The sequence below is a fragment of the Syngnathus floridae genome, unplaced genomic scaffold (assembly GCF_059516105.1).
Source record: "Syngnathus floridae isolate MCC-2025c unplaced genomic scaffold, RoL_Sflo_1.0 HiC_scaffold_56, whole genome shotgun sequence".
Lineage (NCBI taxonomy): Eukaryota > Metazoa > Chordata > Actinopteri > Syngnathiformes > Syngnathidae > Syngnathus > Syngnathus floridae.
Window position 1 is genome coordinate 25,752 of NW_028284085.1, and position 20,786 is coordinate 46,537.

At 47.3% G+C, this 20,786-nt stretch overlaps 1 protein-coding gene and 2 long non-coding RNA genes across 3 annotated transcripts; all 3 read right to left on the reverse strand.

Moving 5' to 3' along the window:
• Positions 1-645: 645 nt before the first annotated feature.
• LOC148378238 (janus kinase and microtubule-interacting protein 3-like) lies at positions 646-1,861 on the reverse strand. The gene is made up of 4 exons (XM_088367962.1): positions 1,688-1,861; positions 1,534-1,611; positions 1,244-1,477; positions 646-1,164 (listed from the first exon to the last, which is right to left on the reverse strand). Exons 1-4 carry the CDS (start codon positions 1,709-1,711, stop codon positions 1,048-1,050), a joined length of 453 nt encoding a protein of 150 aa, XP_088224088.1. The 5' UTR covers positions 1,712-1,861; the 3' UTR covers positions 646-1,047.
• Positions 1,862-4,072: 2,211 nt separating this feature from the next.
• Positions 4,073-5,892, reverse strand: LOC148378239 (uncharacterized). Its single transcript, XR_015856053.1, has 4 exons — positions 5,689-5,892; positions 5,237-5,430; positions 4,999-5,112; positions 4,073-4,767 (listed from the first exon to the last, which is right to left on the reverse strand). It is a non-coding gene; the product is annotated as an uncharacterized LOC148378239 (long non-coding RNA).
• Positions 5,893-8,281: 2,389 nt separating this feature from the next.
• On the reverse strand, positions 8,282-9,626 carry LOC148378240 (uncharacterized). The gene is made up of 3 exons (XR_015856060.1): positions 9,463-9,626; positions 9,274-9,350; positions 8,282-8,806 (listed from the first exon to the last, which is right to left on the reverse strand). It is a non-coding gene; the product is annotated as an uncharacterized LOC148378240 (long non-coding RNA).
• Positions 9,627-20,786: the final 11,160 nt, after the last annotated feature.

Below are 20,786 nucleotides of genomic sequence, written 5' to 3' on the forward strand. Positions count from 1 at the left end.
CATGGCGCTGAAGATTTGAATCTTTGAAATGCGCTGAGGTCTGACATATCAGGCAGAATGGTTTGCCATCACGTTCAACAAAAAATAGAAACTTTCCCACTCTGATTAAAACGTCCTGTGTTCATCTACGTATTTTCGTTTTGCTGTGCATCTTTTCCCTGCCATTTCGAGAGCCCAATTGACACTCATAGTTTAAAGAAATGTGTTTGCCCATCCTACTTTGTGGAATTTCACCACATGCGCTTTTGACCAAAATACCAAATTGAACTCAAGTGAAGCCAACACGCACAACCCCCCCCCCCCCCCCCCCCCCACACACACACACACACACAAATGTTGATATGAACATAAAAGAGCCGCATGCGGTTCGGGAGTTGCGGCTTGGCCAAACCTGTACTATACAACTTTATTTGTATAAAATTTTCACAACAGCTGTCACACAAACAAAGCGGGAAAAACCGAAGACGTGCGTGTTCCGCCCACGCTGGATTTATTTGCACCTTTGAAAAGACACCGTATTGCCGCAGATGTGGCAAAGAGTACTTTTGGGCATCTGAGACGGAAGGATGTCCAAAGCATCACGTCACCTGCTCTGGTAGGCATGGTGGTGGGACGTTGAGGTCAACCGCTTTGGGGTTGGCTGACTCTTTGATCGCAGGATGCCACACACTTGAAGACAGAAGCAGAAAAGCAGAGCTAAATGCAAAATGTACTCACCGGTGACTCCAATTTTTTTCCCCCCTGAAGAAACAGCTGGACGGGTGGCCCCGGCTGGCCAGTGGGACTCTTGTTATTCTGACCCTTTTTAGTGCGCGTTTGGGGCAACAACCGTTTTTTGTGGCGCTCTCTTCTGGTTCAAAAGTGCCCTGCATGTGAATTTGCTTTTCCTGCCTTCTGATTGGATGAGCGCCGGTGTGACGCGGTGCCTCTGTCACCGTGGCGGGGGGTATACGTTGGCATCGGAGCGTCTGCCAACGTCTGAGACCGGCTGGCAGTGTATCGGAGGTGTCGAGTGCGGTGCCGCTGGAGCTCACTCACCAGCTGGTGTTAGGGCCACAGAATGAAGGCCAAGGAGAAGAATAGAAAGAGAAACAGAAACTTCTCCTCCAATTGTTTGATTTGTCTCTTCTGAGCTTCGATGAATTCTTTCAGCTCTTTGTTCCTCTAGGACGGACAAATGGAAAGTGGCATTCAAAAGCCAGTAAGCGTGCAAGTAAGTGCCGGGCTGGCTTTGGGCCCTTACCTGTTGCGCGCTGTGCAGCAGATCCATTCTCTCTTGGAGGATGCAAGCGTCGCGCTCCCTCAACTCGCACATCAGGGCTCGCTTCCATTGGTCCACGGCGCTCCTAAACTCTTCTCTCTGATCCGCCGTCAGCACGTCATTCACGCCAGCGTGGCTGGCTTTTTCGCCGTCCGTGGCGGGGCAGTCCCGCTGCGGTAGCGCCTCGTACAACATGGCCTCCAGCTCCAGGATCCTCTGGGCCGCAATCCTCGTCCATCAGTGGTCCGGCGGGAGATTTGAGGGCGGCTTACCTTATGAGCCTGGTCCATGGAACACTTCCTGAAGTCCAACTCTTCATCCAGGTAGCCCTTCTGCTTGCAGAACATATCCTAGCACAGCTCAAGGTCAGAATTGTTGGGGCACATTGCCGGAGTTCCCCTTGGCTGATGTCGCGTGTCTGTCTACCTTCTCACTTTCAATGTCCAACATCTTCTGTTGAAGTGCTGACTTGGTCACTTTGATGTATTCTAACCACTGAGGAAAGGCTGCTGTCACATAAGCAGAATGCGAGAGCGTGCGTGGACGTGCGCGTTACCTTCTCGGCTAGGGTGAGAAGGGTCCTGGCGTGAATCACGACCACCTGCTCCTCGTTGGTGAGATTCTGCAAGAGCCCAAAGGCACAGCGTCAACAAGCTTCTTTCAGCGCAAAGCCTTCCAAAAGTCACATTTGAGCCGCCGAGTCTCGTGGAGTGCGAACATAAGGAGTTCGACATACACTTACGGCGTTATAGCCCAGGATGTCCAGCTTCTTCATCAGATCACTGATGACGATGTCCGGGGGAAAGGCGCAAGGAGCAATGTAAGGTGTTCTGGGACCTCGGGTTAAGGTTAGGGTTGCGAGGGACGCCTTACGTACGCTCACGCCCTCGGCCTCGCAGTAGATCTGCAAAGGGCTGAGGCCGTCTGGGAAACGGACTTGCAGAAACTTCAAGACGGGGGAGCGCCACTCCCTCTCCTGAAAGGCAGAGGCATGCATCCGTCCGTCCGTCCGTCCGTCCGTCCGTCACATCTCTGGCCTCAACACGCTTGTGCGAGTCTTCCCACCTCCAGCTCCAGGATGCGGAACTCAAGCAGTTCGTTTTGGTCTCGGATATCCTGGATGTGCTCTTTCAGACGCGCTTCTTCCGCCTCCATCCGCCTGACCTGAAAAGACAGTCAGACCTCATCTGCGGGGCTTCCCGACAGGTGTGACGCCAAGCGACTCCGCCCAGCGCCTTTCTTTCCGTCACCTTTTCGGCCAACTGCTGATTGCTCTGACGCAGCAGCTGCTTCTCCTCCACCCACTTGACATTCTAGAAGAGACAAACGCGTGGACAGCTTTGGAATGTTGTGTCATTTTCATCCACAAATTCTTTGGTTGACTGGAAAATGACATTTGCTTTTCTCCGCATTTTCCCAGCCACGTTCGGGGGGGGGGGGGGGGGGGGGGGGTTGGTCCAGTAATGCCAGACGGATGAGTGACTGAAGAATGTAGCTATTTTGTCTGAGAAAAAGGTGTGCTCATTGATGAGCTTACCTGTCCTTGTTGCTTCAGCGCTGACTCCAGATCTGCTACTCTGCTTTGATAGTGACCCATTTCTACCATCAGCTTTTCTCTGGTCTGAAAGGAGGAGGAGGGAGGCTCCTCCTCCTCCTTTCAGACCAGAGAACACCCGAGGCTGGGTGAGAACGGGGAGGCTGCGACCCGGCCGGGGGTTGCGGGAAGGGGCGCCACCTTGATCTCCTTCTCGGCGTCGTAGTCCCCTTTCGCTGGTCTGGGCTAGCAGAGCGTAGGCTCGTTGCAGCGCTTGATATTCTTGCGTCAGCTGGCGGTAGCGAAGCTCCGCCTCTTCATGCACACACCAATGCAACACAGCACTAGTACCAGAATCAGTCAGACCGGCGACAAAGCACCCGCGACGCAAAGACGAGTCCGATTCCAGGCTGAAGAGGAATGTTTGGTGCCAATACGCTGGCAGAAATGGCGGGCTACCTCTTCGGGTTCCGTGTCGGGGGTTCTGTCGGTGTGAAAAGACAAGGACGATCCGTCCGAGTCCACCAACACGTCTTCGTCGTAGCCGTAAAATGTTTCGATGACCTGCGGGCGCGGAAGCAAACATCTCTCTGAACAAACTGAAGCGACACCTCACGATGAATCGACGAGAGGAACGATAGCGAGAAAAAGGCCATTTCATCTTGCGCAACACCAAGCAGCCGCAAACAAACAGACTCACCTTGCAGGACCTCACGCTTTGTTCCTCCTCAGAGATTCTCGACGTCGGTATCGTAGCAGCAAATCTCTCTCCTGTCGACACAAATAATCCGCCTTTGAGATTCTTTGGATGCAAAGGGAACGAACGGCTCCGGCGCAGAAACAAACGCGACTCACAATGACATTTCTGACATGAGCTCCTGTCTCCAGAGCCTGAAAAACACGTCACCGGCGATGATTGGAGGGACGCTCGTCTTTTCCAAAAGTGACAACTACAGGGTGTGTCAGGGTTTTCCAGATTATCTTTATCGTATCATTGTGTTGCTTTGACTTTGACTGCGACCTGTAATAAATAATATTATTTATCCCTTATTTATCCCTATCGCTTATCCCTTCCTACACAAAGTCGTAAAACACCCCTTGCTATGTTTTGACTAGAGGTCAAGGGCTTCCTCTATTCAATCCACTCTTACACCCACCCTGTTTCTCTTAATTAAAATGCTCGTGCAGGAGCCGAGAGTCAGACTTCATTCGTACAACGGATGGACTCTCCACCTGCAGGTGTCCAAAAGAACTTACTTGTCTCCCGTGTGGTTCTTGCAAAATAAGTTGGAGCGAGCGCAACTCTAACAGGGTGCATTTTGCCACTAGCTGCCTACGGACAATGACGTCGCGCTCGCGGCTCATGGTTGACGGGCTGAGCAGCCGGGCAAGTCCGTCGTTTTCAGCGCACAGCGAGTGGCAAAGGCGCTGACAAAACGGGAGCTTTGAGCTGCTGAAAACGGCAAAACAAGTCTAAAGCGTGTTCAAACGCGTGCGCACAATGCTCCTGCTTGAAAGGTCGGAATTTAAGGGGCCAATTTTTTGGATGGCGGCCGCCGGCCAAGCTTTGGACGGAAAAGGTTTCCTGGCGACAGCGAGCGAGCGCGGCGCTGCCGTACGTGCACCGAGTCGCCTGCCTGAAGACCTTGGACAAGTCGTCGATGATGTGCCGCTGCTCCACAACTTGAAGGAACTCCATTTCACCGTCCTGCTGGCCGCAACCGCGGTCCAGGTCATTGAGCGAACTAGGCCTTCTCTGTGGAACACAAATGCAGTGGACTCTGTTGGCACGCCGCCGTTGTCCGCGTCGACTTACCAAGCTTGCCATCTCCTCGTTCTCCTGGGTGACAAAGCGCACTTTGTTTTCAAGGCGACACAGCACCAGCGAGAGTTCTTCATTCTTCCTGCTCAGGCGTTTGTTTTTGTACAGGAGTGGCAGAAACTGGCTTTCTGTTTCTCTCAGTCGCTTTAGCTGCAAGCATGAAGTGCGGGATGTGAAAGACGCACAACACGCGGGCCAGAACGTATCCATTCCTTTTGCATCGGTTTGAACGGAATCATGGCTTTGGCTCCCAATAAAAGACATCTACCAGGCAACCGACTCGCCGCGCCGCTCAACTAATAAGCAAGCGCAATGGGTGCCTCGCTGGATGGCGCGCATCAAACGTAGCGCAAACCTTCAAGCGTGCCGTCAATAAATTACCAGTTCATTGCGCTCTTCAGAAAGCAGGGCGTTTCGATCCTCCAGTTTCCTGATGACTGCGCTGAGCTCAGCGATTTTCAGATGAAACCGTCGCGTGTCCCGATCCTCCTGAGACTGAAAACGCCCCGCAACACACACACACGAGCACTCGTTCAAAGTTCAAAACTGTTTTTGTGCTACCTTCCTCCAGCAACGAACTAAGTCATGCGTACTGCAAGTGTGTGATGAGGTGGCTTACGCAATGAAGAGGATTGCTAGTAGCGGCGTTGACCCCACTTCCAGGGTAGTTTAGGCCCGCCCTTTGGGAATCCCTCAGGGCAGCGATCTGCTGCTCGGCAGCCTGAGTCTGCAGCTGAAGGCGGTGGACGTGGCCGGCCCCAAGGCTTCATCCAAAACACTAACCGCTCTGTCTTTCAGCTTGATCTCATCCGTCTGGATGTACAAACGGGGAGCGCTCAGGCAGGCGGGCAAACTCATTTGCCAGAATTGTGACAAAAACAAAGAGAGCAACCGGCCAATTTTTTTCTGGAATCGACTAGAACACCTTTGCTGTGACAAAAGCGAAGCGAGCAACCGGACATTTTCTTCTTGTGAAATAGAATAGAATAGAATGCCTTAGGTGTCATTGCACTGCAGGTATACAACGAAATTGGGAACATAGCCACGCACCGCGCATCTGATCAGTCCTACCAGTCGGCGGATCTCCCTCTCGCAGTCTCTCTTGGTTCGGCTCAGCTCCTCCCGATGCTGGTGATGAGCCGATCGGAGCTCGGCCGCTCGGGACTGCCAGGCCGCTGCCAGGGCTTCTTCCGCGCTCCTGGTGGAGGCGACACCGCTCGGTCTCCCGACACCGCCGCGTCTCCTCCACCTCCGCCAGCAAAGCGCCCCCCCTCCTCACCTGAGCAGACATTGCGCCACACCGGGCCGTTGAGACCGCAACGGAGCGCCGCGACGCTTACTGGGGACAAGCTACACAATACGGTAGCGGCCGCATCGAAGCCCGACGTGGCGTGCGGATAGTCAGACACGGATAGAGCGGATCACCTTGTCCATGGAGCCGTCCCTCAGGCTGAGGACCAAGGCATTCAGTCGCTGGATCTCTCCATCTTTGATTTTGATCACTCTCATCAGCTCCATTTCATGCTGCCGCAGTAATGTCTCCCTGGTAATGGCTAACTCTTTCTGCTTCTCCTCATGGAGTTTGCTTTTGAGTTCCGTCATGGCGGCGGTGGCACGGTGGTGCTCCGCCCGCAGGTCCTGACTTCTCTCTCTCTCCAGACAGCTGACCTGACATGACTTAGACTTAGACAAACTTTATTGTCATCTTGTCTGCACATGGTGCATACAAAACGAAATTCCGTTGCATACGTCTTACAACAAAGTAGTGATATTGCAGTTGAATAGAAGTAACATATCCTATGAAAATATATATATATACATATATACTATATATATATATATATATATATATATTAAAAATAAGTATAAAGTGCAGCAGTGATAATTATGCAATAGTGCAAGTAGGCAAAACAGTATTCAAGAGTGTGCAGAGGAATGCTAAACCATGTATTAAACTTCTATTTAAAGGGTTTATACAAGTTCAGTAAAGTTGGTAGTGCGAGATAGTGCAAGATAGAGGTCCGTAGTGTCATAAAGTACAGTTCTGTGAATGTGTGATGCAGAGTTCAGTTTAGAGCTCAACAGTTCTAGTGTTCAACAGTCTGATGACAGCAGGGAAAAAGCTGTTGCAGAACCTGGTGGACCTGCAGCGGATGCTGCAAACCTCTTCCCAGAGGGCAGCAGGGAGAACAGTCCATGGTGGGGGTGTGATGGGTCATTGATGATGTTACGGGCACGGGACATGCAGCGCTGAGATGAAATGTCCTGAATGGAGGGAAGAGGAGCCCCTATGATCCTCTCTGCTGTCCTCACCACTCTCCTCACGTTCTTCCAATCGGAGGCGGTGCAGCCTCCACACCACACAGAGAGACAGCTTGTCAGAATGCTCTCTATGGTGCTCCTGTAGAACGTCCTCATGATGGGTGGGGGCAGGTGGGCTCTCCTCATCCTCCGCAGGAAGTACAAGCGCTTCTGTGCCCTCTTGACCAGTGCCGTAGTGTTCATAGTCCAGGTGAGGTCTTCTGTGATGTGGACCCCCAGGAATTTGGTGGTGCTGACCACCTCCACAGCTGAGCTGTTGATGATCAGTGGAGCGTGGTGAGGCTGTTTTTTCCTGAAGTCGACGATGATCTCCTTCATCTTCTCCTCATTCAGGATCAGGCTGTTTTCTCTGCACCAGCCCACCAGCTGCTCCACCTCCTCTCTGTAGTCCAGGTCGTTGTTGTCTCTGATGAGCCCCACCACCGTTGTGTCGTCTGCTGACTTCACGATGTGATTGGTGGTGAACCTGAGGACGCAGTCGTGTGTCATCAGGGTGCACAGCAGGGGGCTCAGGACGCAGCCCTGAAGGGAGCCTGTGCTGAGGGTGATGACATCAGAGGTGTTCTGTCCGACCCGGACTGACTGAGGTCTGTTGGTGAGGAAGTCTAGCAGCCAGTTGCGAAGGGGGGTGTTGAAGCCCAGGTGTTCCAATTTTCCTACCAGATGCTGTGGGATGATGGTGTTAAACGCTGAGCTGAAGTCCAGGAACAGCCTCCGCACATGGGTGTTCTTCTCCTCCAGGTGAGCCAGGCTCAGGTGAAGAACGGAGGAGATGGCGTCCTGAGTGGAGCGGTTTTGCCGGTCGGCAAACTGGAACGGGTCAAATAATAGGGGGAGTCTGGAAACGATGTGACCTTTAAGGAGCCTTTCGAAGCACTTCATCATAACCGGAGTCAGTGCAACAGGCCGGTAATCATTAAATGAGGTGATTTGAGGTTTCTTCGGCACCGGAATGATGGAGGCAGTCTTAAAGCACGCCGGCACTGTGGCTTGGCCCAGCGAGGTGTTAAAAATGTCTGTGATGACCCCAGCCAGATGACTTGCACATTCCCTGAACACACGCCCAGGAATGTTGTCGGGGCCAGGGGCCTTACAGGGGTTGACTCTCCTCAGGGTCTTCAACACATCGGCGGAGTCAAGGCAGAGTACCTCCTCTTCCTGATGGGGGACAGTTTTAACTGCTGGAGTGCCGTTTAGTGCCTCGAACCTCCCAAAGAAGTTATTTAGACCATTTAGAAAGTCAGCATCAACTACACCCACCGGGGGGGGGGGAGGGTGAGTTGTAGTCTGTAATCGCCCGTATGCCTTGCCACATACTCCTGATGTTTTTGACGTCGTGGAAACGATCCTGAAATTTTCGACTGCGGTCTCGCTTCGCTATCCTGATGGCACGGTTCAAGTTGGCTCTCGCTGTCCTCAGTGTCTCCTTGTCGCCAGACTTGAAGGCAGAGTTCCGCGCTCGTAGCGTTTGACGTACCTCCTCAGTCATCCAGGGTCGTTGGTTGCCCCGGGTGATGATATTCTTAGTGGTGCTGACGTCCTCGGTGCATTTGTTGATGTAGGCTGACACAGTCATGGCACACGCATGTCTAATCTACATCGGGAAAACTGGGAGGGAGGGAGGCAGGCAGGGAGGCAGGCAGGGAGGCAGGCAGGGAGGCAGGCAGTGTCTGTCTGTTGAGGTTTTCACCTTGTTCTTCTCCTGCTGAAGTTCTAACTGGACGTCCATCAGTTTGGTTCTCAGCTCGTCATTGGCGGCCTGAAGGGCGTCCGTTCGCTCCGCCTTGGCCCGCCCTGCCGGAGCTCGTTTGGACATCTCTTACTCGAGTCTCGCCCGGTCGTCAGTCAGAGATCACAACATTTGTACCTGGAGAGCACAAACGCAGCGCTGTTTTCCACTGGCTTCGAACTCAACTTCAATCGGTACCGTAACTTACAACATCATAAACATAGAACTAGCTTGACTTATTCATTGAATAAATGCATTTGGTTCTTCAAAACTGCATCACGCAACATAGCGTGACCGAGACGGCCGTTATCCACCTGCGTGAAGTTATTTGGTGAAATGAATGAGATGTTTAAGACACCATCGTTCTGTCTCTATGTAGATGAAGGTAAATAATCGATTGCTGAAGGTCCAAAGGTGTTGTGATAAACAAATAAACATATTAGTGATTAGTGACATATTTGTGATAAACATATTAGGCAGGATAATCACATATGTTAACGTGACTGCCCACACTGTATTTATTTATGGTTATTTGTTAAATCGAGTACTGTTAGACATGAAATAGGAAGTGTTTAACATAAATGGAAGACGAAAGGGGTACTCACCATTGTAGCTCCTGCTGGTCAATGATACGAGCCTCTTCTTGCAGTGGAAAACATACAGCCAACAAACACCGTGGAACCTAAAGGAATGAAATTAAACATTAACATTTAGCCTCAACCAACATTCACAGATACAACGCAACGCAAACTACACAAACGTAAATCTTTTTAAACACAATGAGTTGTACTTACCGTGTACGCTCTAGACGGTCCACTTGCAAGCGGAAAATAAAGATATTTCTGTTGATAATCGTCGTGTTTGTATCCGGTGTCTCGCTCAAGGCCATTGCGCCCACAGATTTGAATTTTGGCGAGAGTTCAGCCTATTGACGTCATTTCCGCGGTGTAATACCCGCATATCTGAAACGGCAAAGTTAAGAGTAGAGTTAAATAAAGTTTTTAGTCAACGCAATAATTTACAACCGTTGACCAGTCGAAATAATCGTCGAAATTTGGCGTCTGTGGCTGGAAGCAGACGCCGAGTTCGACATTCCTCCCAAACGCCACACTCCCTTGCTTTTCAGGGCTAAAAAAAAACAGTTGTAATTACCTTGTACGCTCTAGACGGTCAAGTTGCAAGCTGAAAACAAAAATATTTGCCTTGTTCGTCATCGTGTTACTAACAGCTGTGTCTTGTTTGCCAGAACTGCCGCTTTCCTACTTCCTGTTGCAAGCCACGCCCACGGATTATAATTTTGCCGTGAGTTCCGCCTATTGACGTCATGTCCGCGTCACATGACTGCGACGTAATATTATCTAAAACTGTTTGTGCGGTATTGTGTTGTTCTGTGCGGTATTGTGTTATTCTGTGCGGCGTCGTGTTGTTCTGTGCGGCGTCGTGTTGTTCAGTGCGACGTCGTGTTGTTCAGTGCGGCATGGTGTTGTTCAGTGCGGCATGGTGTTGTTCAGTGCGGCATGGTGTTGTTCAGTGCGGCATAATGTTGTTCAGTGCGGCATAATGTTGTTCAGTGCGGCATGGTGTTGTTCAGTGCGGCATGGTGTTGTTCAGTGCGGCATGGTGTTGTTCAGTGCGGCATAATGTTGTTCAGTGCGCCATAATGTTGTTCAGTGCGGCATGGTGTTGTTCAGTGCGGGATGGTGTTGTTCAGTGCAGGATGGTGTTGTTCAGTGCGGCATGGTGTTGTTCAATGCGGCATGGTGTTGTTCAGTGCGGGATGGTGTTGTTCAGTGCGGCATGGTGTTGTTCAGTGCGGCATAATGTTGTTCAGTGCGGCATGGTGTTGTTCAGTGCGGCATGGTGTTGTTCAGTGCGGCATGGTGTTGTTCAGTGCGGAATGGTGTTGTTCAGTGCGGCATGGTGTTGTTCAGTCCGGGATGGTGTTGTTCAATGCGGGATCGTGTTGTTCAGTGCGGGGTGGTGTTGTTCAGTGCGGGATGGTGTTGTTCAGTGCGGCATGGTGTTGTTCAATGCGGCATGGTGTTGTTCAGTGCGGGATGGTGTTGTTCATTGCGGCATGGTGTTGTTCAGTGCGGCATGGTGTTGTTCAGTGCGGCATGGTGTTGTTCAGTGCGGCATGGTGTTGTTCAGTGCGGCATAATGTTGTTCAGTGCGGCATGGTGTTGTTCAGTGTGGAAAGGTGTTGTTCAGTGCAGGATGGTGTTGTTCAGTGCGGCATGGTGTTGTTCAATGCAGGATCGTGTTGTTCAGTGCAGCATAATGTTGTTCAGTGCAGCATGGTGTTGTTCAGTGCGGCATGGTGTTGTTCAATGCGGCATGGTGTTGTTCACTGCGGGATGGTGTTGTTCAATGCGGGATCGTGTTGTTCAGTGCGGCATAATGTTGTTCAGTGCAGCATGGTGTTGTTCAGTGCGGCATGGTGTTGTTCAGTGCGACATAATGTTGTTTAGTGCGGCATAATGTTGTTCAGTGCGGCATAATGTTGTTCAGTGCGGCATGGTGTTGTTCAGTGCGGCATGGTGTTGTTCAGTGCGGCATGGTGTTGTTCAGTGCAGGATGGTGTTGTTCAGTGCGGCATGGTGTTGTTCAATGCGGCATGGTGTTGTTCAGTGCGGGATGGTGTTGTTCAGTGCAGGATGGTGTTGTTCAGTGCGGCATGGTGTTGTTCAGTGCGGAATGGTGTTGTTCAGTGCGGCATGGTGTTGTTCAGTGCGGCATGGTGTTGTTCAGTGCAGGATGGTGTTGTTCAATGCGGGATCGTGTTGTTCAGTGCGGCATGGTGTTGTTCAGTGCGGCATGGTGTTGTTCAGTGCGGCATAATGTTGTTCAGTGCGGCATGGTGTTGTTCAGTGCGGCATGGTGTTGTTCAGTGCGGCATGGTGTTGTTCAGTGCGGCATGGTGTTGTTCAGTGCGGCATAATGTTGTCCAGTGCGCCATAATGTTGTTCAGTGCGGCATGGTGTTGTTTAGTGCGGGATGGTGTTGTTCAGTGCGGGATGGTGTTGTTCAGTGCGGCATAATGTTGTTCAATGCGGCATGGTGTTGTTCAGTGCGGGATGGTGTTGTTCAGTGCGGCATGGTGTTGTTCAGTGCGGCATAATGTTGTTCAGTGCGGCATGGTGTTGTTCAGTGCGGCATGGTGTTGTTCAGTGCGGCATGGTGTTGTTCAGTGCGGCATGGTGTTGTTCAGTGCGGAATGGTGTTGTTCAGTGCGGCATGGTGTTGTTCAGTGCGGGATGGTGTTGTTCAATGCGGGATCGTGTTGTTCAGTGCGGGGTGGTGTTGTTCAGTGCAGGATGGTGTTGTTCAGTGCAGGATGGTGTTGTTCAGTGCGGCATGGTGTTGTTCAATGCAGGATCGTGTTGTTCAGTGCAGCATAATGTTGTTCAGTGCAGCATGGTGTTGTTCAGTGCGGCATGGTGTTGTTCAATGCGGCATGGTGTTGTTCAGTGCGGGATGGTTTTGTTCAGTGCGGCATGGTGTTTTTCAGTGCGGCATAATGTTGTTCAGTGCGGCATGGTGTTGTTCAGTGCGGCATGGTGTTGTTCAGTGCAGGATGGTGTTGTTCAGTGCGGCATGGTGTTGTTCAATGCAGGATCGTGTTGTTCAGTGCAGCATAATGTTGTTCAGTGCAGCATGGTGTTGTTCAGTGCGGCATGGTGTTGTTCAATGCGGCATGGTGTTGTTCACTGCGGGATGGTGTTGTTCAATGCGGGATCGTGTTGTTCAGTGCGGCATAATGTTGTTCAGTGCAGCATGGTGTTGTTCAGTGCGGCATGGTGTTGTTCAGTGCGACATAATGTTGTTTAGTGCGGCATAATGTTGTTCAGTGCGGCATAATGTTGTTCAGTGCGGCATGGTGTTGTTCAGTGCGGCATGGTGTTGTTCAGTGCGGCATGGTGTTGTTCAGTGCAGGATGGTGTTGTTCAGTGCGGCATGGTGTTGTTTAATGCGGCATGGTGTTGTTCAGTGCGGGATGGTGTTGTTCAGTGCAGGATGGTGTCGTTCAGTGCGGCATGGTGTTGTTCAGTGCGGAATGGTGTTGTTCAGTGCGGCATGGTGTTGTTCAGTGCGGCATGGTGTTGTTCAGTGCAGGATGGTGTTGTTCAATACGGGATCGTGTTGTTCAGTGCGGCATGGTGTTGTTCAGTGCGGCATGGTGTTGTTCAGTGCGGCATAATGTTGTTCAGTGCGGCATGGTGTTGTTCAGTGCGGCATGGTGTTGTTCAGTGCGGCATGGTGTTGTTCAGTGGGGCATGGTGTTGTTCAGTGCGGCATAATGTTGTCCAGTGCGCCATAATGTTGTTCAGTGCGGCATGGTGTTGTTTAGTGCGGGATGGTGTTGTTCAGTGCAGGATGGTGTTGTTCAGTGCGGCATGGTGTTGTTCAATGCGGCATGGTGTTGTTCAGTGCGGGATGGTGTTGTTCAGTGCGGCATGGTGTTGTTCAGTGCGGCATAATGTTGTTCAGTGCGGCATGGTGTTGTTCAGTGCGGCATGGTGTTGTTCAGTGCGGCATGGTGTTGTTCAGTGCGGCATGGTGTTGTTCAGTGCGGAATGGTGTTGTTCAGTGCGGCATGGTGTTGTTCAGTGCGGGATGGTGTTCAATGCGGGATCGTGTTGTTCAGTGCGGGGTGGTGTTGTTCAGTGCAGGATGGTGTTGTTCAGTGCAGGATGGTGTTGTTCAGTGCGGCATGGTGTTGTTCAATGCAGGATCGTGTTGTTCAGTGCAGCATAATGTTGTTCAGTGCAGCATGGTGTTGTTCAGTGCGGCATGGTGTTGTTCAATGCGGCATGGTGTTGTTCAGTGCGGGATGGTGTTGTTCAGTGCGGCATGGTGTTTTTCAGTGCGGCATAATGTTGTTCAGTGCGGCATGGTGTTGTTCAGTGCGGCATGGTGTTGTTCAGTGCGACATAATGTTGTTCAGTGCGGCATAATGTTGTTCAGTGCGGCATGGTGTTGTTCAGTGCGGCATGGTGTTGTTCAGTGCGGCATGGTGTTGTTCAGTGCGGCATGGTGTTGTTCAGTGCAGGATGGTGTTGTTCAGTGCAGGATGGTGTTGTTCAATGCGGCACGGTGTTGTTCAGTGCGGGATGGTGTTGTTCAGTGCAGGATGGTGTTGTTCAGTGCGGCATGGTGTTGTTCAGTGCGGAATGGTGTTGTTCAGTGCGGCATGGTGTTGTTCAGTGCGGCATGGTGTTGTTCAGTGCAGGATGGTGTTGTTCAATGCGGGATGGTGTTGTTCAGTGCACGATGGTGTTGTTCAGTGCGGCATGGTGTTGTTCAATGCGGCATGGTGTTGTTCAGTGCAGGATGGTGTTGTTCAGTGCGGCATGGTGTTGTTCAATGCGGCATGGTGTTGTTCAATGCGGCATGGTGTTGTTCAGTGCGGCATGGTGTTGTTCAGTGCGGCATGGTGTTGTTCAGTGCAGCGTAATGTTGTTCAGTGCGGCATGGTGTTGTTCAGTGCGGAATGGTGTTGTTCAGTGCGGCATGGTGTTGTTCAGTGCAGGATGGTGTTGTTCAGTGCGGCATGGTGTTGCTCAGTGCGGCATGGTGTTGTTCAGTGCGGCATGGTGTTGTTCATTGCGGCATGGTGTTGTTCAGTGCGGCATGGTGTTGTTCAGTGCGGCATGGTGTTGTTCAGTGCGGCATAATGTTGTTCAGTGCGCCATAATGTTGTTCAGTGCGGCATGGTGTTGTTCAGTGCGGGATGGTGTTGTTCAGTGCAGGATGGTGTTGTTCAGTGCGGCATGGTGTTGTTCAGTGCGGCATGGTGTTGTTCAGTGCGGCATAATGTTGTTCAGTGCGGCATAATGTTGTTCAGTGCGGGATGGTGTTGTTCATTGCGGCATGGTGTTGTTCAGTGCGGCATGGTGTTGTTCAGTGCGGCATGGTGTTGTTCAGTGCGGGATGGTGTTGTTCAGTGCAGGATGGTGTTGTTCAGTGCGGCATGGTGTTGTTCAGTGCGGCATGGTGTTGTTCATTTCGGCATAATGTTGTTCAGTGCGGCATAATGTTGTTTAGTGCGGCATGGTGTTGTTCAGTGCGGGATGGTGTTGTTCAGTGTGTTATAATGTTGTTCAGTGCGGCATGGTGTTGTTCAGTGCGGCATGGTGTTGTTCAGTGCGGCATGGTGTTGTTCAGTGCGGCATAATGTTGTTCAGTGCGGCATAATGTTGTTCAGTGCGGCATGGTGTTGTTCAGTGCGGGATGGTGTTGTTCAGTGCGGGATGGTGTTGTTCAGTGCGGCATGGTGTTCAATGCGGAATGGTGTTGTTCAGTGCAGGATGGTGTTGTTCAGTGCGGCATGGTGTTGTTCAGTGCGGCATAATGTTGTTCAGTGCGGCATGGTGTTGTTCAGTGCGGCATGGTGTTGTTCAGTGCGGCATGGTGTTGTTCAGTGCGGCATAATGTTGTTCAGTGCGGCATGGTGTTGTTCAGTGCGGCATGGTGTTGTTCAGTGCGGCATAATGTTCAGTGCGGCATAATGTTGTTCAGTGCGGCATGGTGTTGTTCAGTGCGGGATGGTGTTGTTCAGTGCAGGATGGTGTTGTTCAGTGCGGCATGGTGTTCAGTGCGGGATGGTGTCTTTCAGTGCGGCATGGTGTCGTTCAGTGCGGCATGGTGTCTTTCAGTGCGGCATGGTGTCGTTCAGTGAGGCATGGTGTTGTTTAGTGCGGCATGGTGTTGTTCAGTGCGGGATGGTGTTGTTCAGTGTGGCATGGTGTTCAGTGCGGCATGGTGTTGTTCAGTGCGGTATCGTGTTGTTCAGTGCGGTATCGTGTTTCTCAGTGCGGTATCGTGTTGTTCAGTGCAGTATCGTTGTGTTGTTCGTATTGTGTTTAACACTTAGCCTCTAACACTTAGCCTCTAACACTTAGCCTCTAGCATCTAGAAGGTAAATAAATAGGAAGGAAGGACTCACCGGTGACGTCTTCGCCCACGTCCAAGCGTTGTACTTTGTATTTTCATCCTTCTGACAGTGGAAAACATAGCCAACAAACACCGTGGAACCTAAACGAATGAAAGAAAACTATCATTTGGCCACAACCAACATTCACAGATACAACACAATGTGACGTGCGGGGTTGAGGTTAAAGGTTGAGTGAAGGGCCCTCGTTTTAAACTACTTTTTTGAAAAGGATTGGGAACAAGTAAGACGTATTTAATTTATTTAATGGGAAGTAGTAAGAGCTATTGAATTTAATCTATGTATTATATTCTATTGTATTGTATTCTGTTGTATTCTTTTGGATTGTATTCACACTAACCCCACTAAAACTTCAGCCCACAAAAACTCGCCTCTGGCGCCTAGCCTCTGGCACTTAGCCTCTAACACTTAGCCTTTAACACTTAGCCTTTAACACTTAGCCTTTAACACTTAGCCTAGAAGGTGAATAAATAGGGTTAAAGGTTGAGTGAAGGGACCTCGTTTTAAACTACTTTTTTGTAAAGGAGTGGGAACAAGTAAGACGTATTTAATTTATTTAATGGGAAGTAGTAAGACTTATTAAATTTATTTAATCTACTTTTCTTCCCAGGCAAAATTTGATGTGCTGCAATTCCAAATTTCCAAAGTGAATGAAGGAATGAAGTCCTTTAAATTATGATTTTGTATAAATACTAGGCATTAACACAAAATCGACGGCACAAAATGGGCAGACTTTACTTGTTTGAAAAGGACTGGTTACAAGACAGACTTTTTTAATTTATTTAATGGGAAGAAGACTTATTTAGTTTAATTGATCTATTTTTGTTCCCTGGCAAAATTCGATTTGCTGCAATTCCAAATTTCCAAAGTGAATGAAGGAAAGAAGTCGTTTAAATTATGATTTTGTTTAAATACTAGGCATAGACACAAAATCTACGGCACAAAATGGGCAGACTTTACTTGTTTGAAGAGGACTGGTTACAAGACAGACTTTTCTGATTTATTTAATGGGAAGAAGACTTATTTAGTTTATTTAATCTATTTTTGTTCCCTGGCAAAATTGGATTTGCTGAAATTGTATTTTGCCAAATCTTGCCTTGAGACCTGATAGGAAGTATTAAACGCTTAGTTAAATCAATACAAGTTGGTAATAAGAGCGAGTAATGTTGGTTGAACCGATGAATGAAGGTTGAAAGCAATTTAAATTATGACTTTGTATAAATACTAGATATTAACAGAACATCTACTGCGCGAAATGGGCAGAGTTTACTTGTTTGAGAAGGAGTGGCTTATTCAAAACTAAGATTTATTTAATCTGTTTGTTCCCAGGCAAAATTGGATGTGATGCAATTCCAAATTTCACCACATGATGGTGCCCAATTTTGACTTCATAGGACATATTAAACACTTAGCTTGTTATTATGTTCAAGGTAATCAGATTTGTTTATTATTCTAATGGCCTCTTCAAAACTATTCTGGATTACTACTTTGGATCTATTCTACATTACTTGGCAACAACATACTCTGTCACAGATTAGGCAGTATAATCATATCTGTTAACTTGAGAGTGCCCACACTCAATCTACTTATCGTGATGTGTTAAATCAATTACTGTTAGACATTATTTGTCTGATAATCTACCAAATCTTTGAATTGAAGAATTTGTGATTTAATTAATAGCTTGTTGTTATGTTAAGGGTAATCAGACTTGTATATAATTCTAATGGCCTTCTTTTGAAAACTATTCTGAATTACAACTTTGGATCTTATATTACTTTGCAACAATCTACTCCGTGACAGATTAGGCAGTATAATCACATATGTTAACTTCAGTGCCCACACTGTATTTATTTATGGTTATTTGTTAAATCAAGTACTGTTAGACATGAAATAGGAAGTGTTTAACATAAATGTTATGGCTACTCACCATTGTAGCTCGCTCCTGGTCAATGATACGAGCCTCTTCTTGCAGTGGAAAACTTGCAGCCAACAAACACCGTGGAACCTAAAGGAATGAAATTAAACAGTAACATTTCGCCTCGACCAATTTTCACACGTACAACGCAACGCGGCTACACTTCTGCTATTACAAACGTAAATCTCCTTAAACACAATGAGTGTTACTTACCGTGTACGCTCTAGACGGTCCAGTTGCAAGCAGAAAATAAAGATATTTCTGTTGATAATCGTCGCTGCTCAGTGGCTCACGGCCATCGCGCCAACAGATTTGAATTTTGGCGGAGGTTCGGGCAATTACGTCATATCCACGGCACATGACTGCGACGTAATACCCGCTTATCTGAAACGGCAGTTAAAAGTAGAGTTACATCAAGTTTTCTTGGAACCTAAACGAATGAAAGAAAACTATCATTTGGCCACAACCAACATTCACAGATACAACACAACGTGCGGGGTTGGGGTTAAAGATTGAGTGAAGGGCCCTCGTTTTAAACTACTGTTTTGAAAAGGAGTGGGAACAAGTAAGACGTATTTAATTTATTTAATGGGAAGTAGTAAGACTTATTAAATTTATTTAATCTACTTTTCTTCCCAGGCAAAATTTGATGTGCTGCAATTCCAAATTTCCAAAGTGAATGAAGGAATGAAGTCCTTTAAATTATGATTTTGTATAAATACTAGGCATTAACACAAAATCGACGGCACAAAATGGGCAGACTTTACTTGTTTGAAAAGGACTGGTTACAAGACAGACTTTTTTAATTTATTTAATGGGAAGAAGACTTATTTAGTTTAATTGATCGATTTTTGTTCCCTGCCAAAATTCGATTTGCTGCAATTCCAAATTTCCAAAGTGAATGAAGGAAAGAAGTCGTTTAAATTATGATTTTGTTTAAATACTAGGCATAGACACAAAATCTACGGCACAAAATGGGCAGACTTTACTTGTTTGAAGAGGACTGGTTACAAGACAGACTTTTCTGATTTATTTAATGGGAAGAGGACTTATTTAGTTTATTTAATCTATTTTTGTTCCCTGGCAAAATTGGATTTGCTGAAATTGTATTTTGCCAAATCTCGATTTGAGACCTGATAGGAAGTATTAAACGCTTAGTTAAATCAATACAAGTTGGTAATAAGAGCGAGTAATGTTGGTTGAACCGATGAATGAAGGTTGAAAGCAATTTAAATTATGACTTTGTATAAATACTAGATATTAACAGAACATCTACTGCGCAAAATGGGCAGAGTTTACTTGTTTGAGAAGGAGTGGCTTATTCAAAACTAAGATTTATGTAATCTGTTTGTTCCCAGGCAAAATTGGATGTGATGCAATTCCAGATTTCACCACATGATGGTGCCCAATTTTGACTTCATAGGACATATTAAACACTTAGCTTGTTATTATGTTCAAGGTAATCAGATTTGTTTATCATTCTAATGGCCTCTTCAAAACTATTCTGGATTACTACTTTGGATCTATTCTACATTACTTGGCAACAACATACTCTGTAACAGATTAGGCAGTATAATCACATATGTTAACTTGAGAGTGCCCACACTCAATCTACTTATCGTGATGTGTTAAATCAATTACTGTTAGACATTATTTGTCTGATAATCTACCAAATCTTTGAATTGAAGAATTTGTGATTTAATTAATAGCTTGTTCAGGGTAATCAGACTTGTATATAATTCTAATGGCCTTCTTTTGAAAACTATTCTGAATTACAACTTTGGATCTTATATTACTTTGCAACAATCTACTCCGTGACAGATTAGGCAGTATAATCACATATGTTAACTTCAGTGCCCACACTGTATTTATTTATGGTTATTTGTTAAATCAAGTACTGTTAGACATGAAATAGGAAGTGTTTAACATAAATGTTATGGCTACTCACCATTGTAGCTCGCTCCTGGTCAATGATACGAGCCTCTTCTTGCAGTGGAAAACTTGCAGCCAACAAACACCGTGGAACCTAAAGGAATGAAATTAAACATTAACATTTCGCCTCGACCAATTTTCACACGTACAACGCAACGCGGCTACACTTCTGCTATTACAAACGTAAATCTCCTTAAACACAATGAGTGTTACTTACCGTGTACGCTCTAGACGGTCCAGTTGCAAGCAGAAAATAAAGATATTTCTGTTGATAATCGTCGCTGCTCAGTGGCTCACGGCCATCGCGCCAACAGATTTGAATTTTGGCGGAGGTTCGGGCAATTACGTCATATCCGCGGCATTTGACTGCGACGTAATACCCGCTTATCTGAAACGGCAGTTAAAAGTAGAGTTACATCAAGTTTTCTTGGAACCTAAACGAATGAAAGAAAACTATCATTTGGCCACAACCAACATTCACAGATACAACACAACGTGCGGGGTTGAGGTTAAAGATTGAGTGAAGGGCCCTCGTTTTAAACTACTGTTTTGAAAAGGAGTGGGAACAAGTAAGACGTATTTAATTTATTTAATGGGAAGTAGTAAGACTTATTAAATTTATTTAATCTACTTTTCTTCCCAGGCAAAATTTGATGTGCTGCAATTCCAAATTTCCAAAGTGAATGAAGGAATGAAGTCCTTTAAATTATGATTTTGTATAAATACTAGGCATTAACACAAAATCGACGGCACAAAATGGGCAGACTTTACTTGTTTGAAAAGGACTGGTTACAAGACAGACTTTTTTAATTTATTTAATGGGAAGAAGACTTATTTAGTTTAATTGATCTATTTTTGTTCCCTGCCAAAATTCGATTTGCTGCAATTCCAAATTTCCAAAGTGAATGAAGGAAAGAAGTCGTTTAAATTATGATTTTGTTTAAATACTAGGCATAGACACAAAATCTACGGCACAAAATGGGCAGACTTTACTTGTTTGAAGAGGACTGGTTACAAGACAGACTTTTCTGATTTATTTAATGGGAAGAGGACTTATTTAGTTTATTTAATCTATTTTTGTTCCCTGGCAAAATTGGATTTGCTGAAATTGTATTTTGCCAAATCTCGATTTGAGACCTGATAGGAAGTATTAAACGCTTAGTTAAATCAATACAAGTTGGTAATAAGAGCGAGTAATGTTGGTTGAACCGATGAATGAAGGTTGAAAGCAATTTAAATTATGACTTTGTATAAATACTAGATATTAACAGAACATCTACTGCGCAAAATGGGCAGAGTTTACTTGTTTGAGAAGG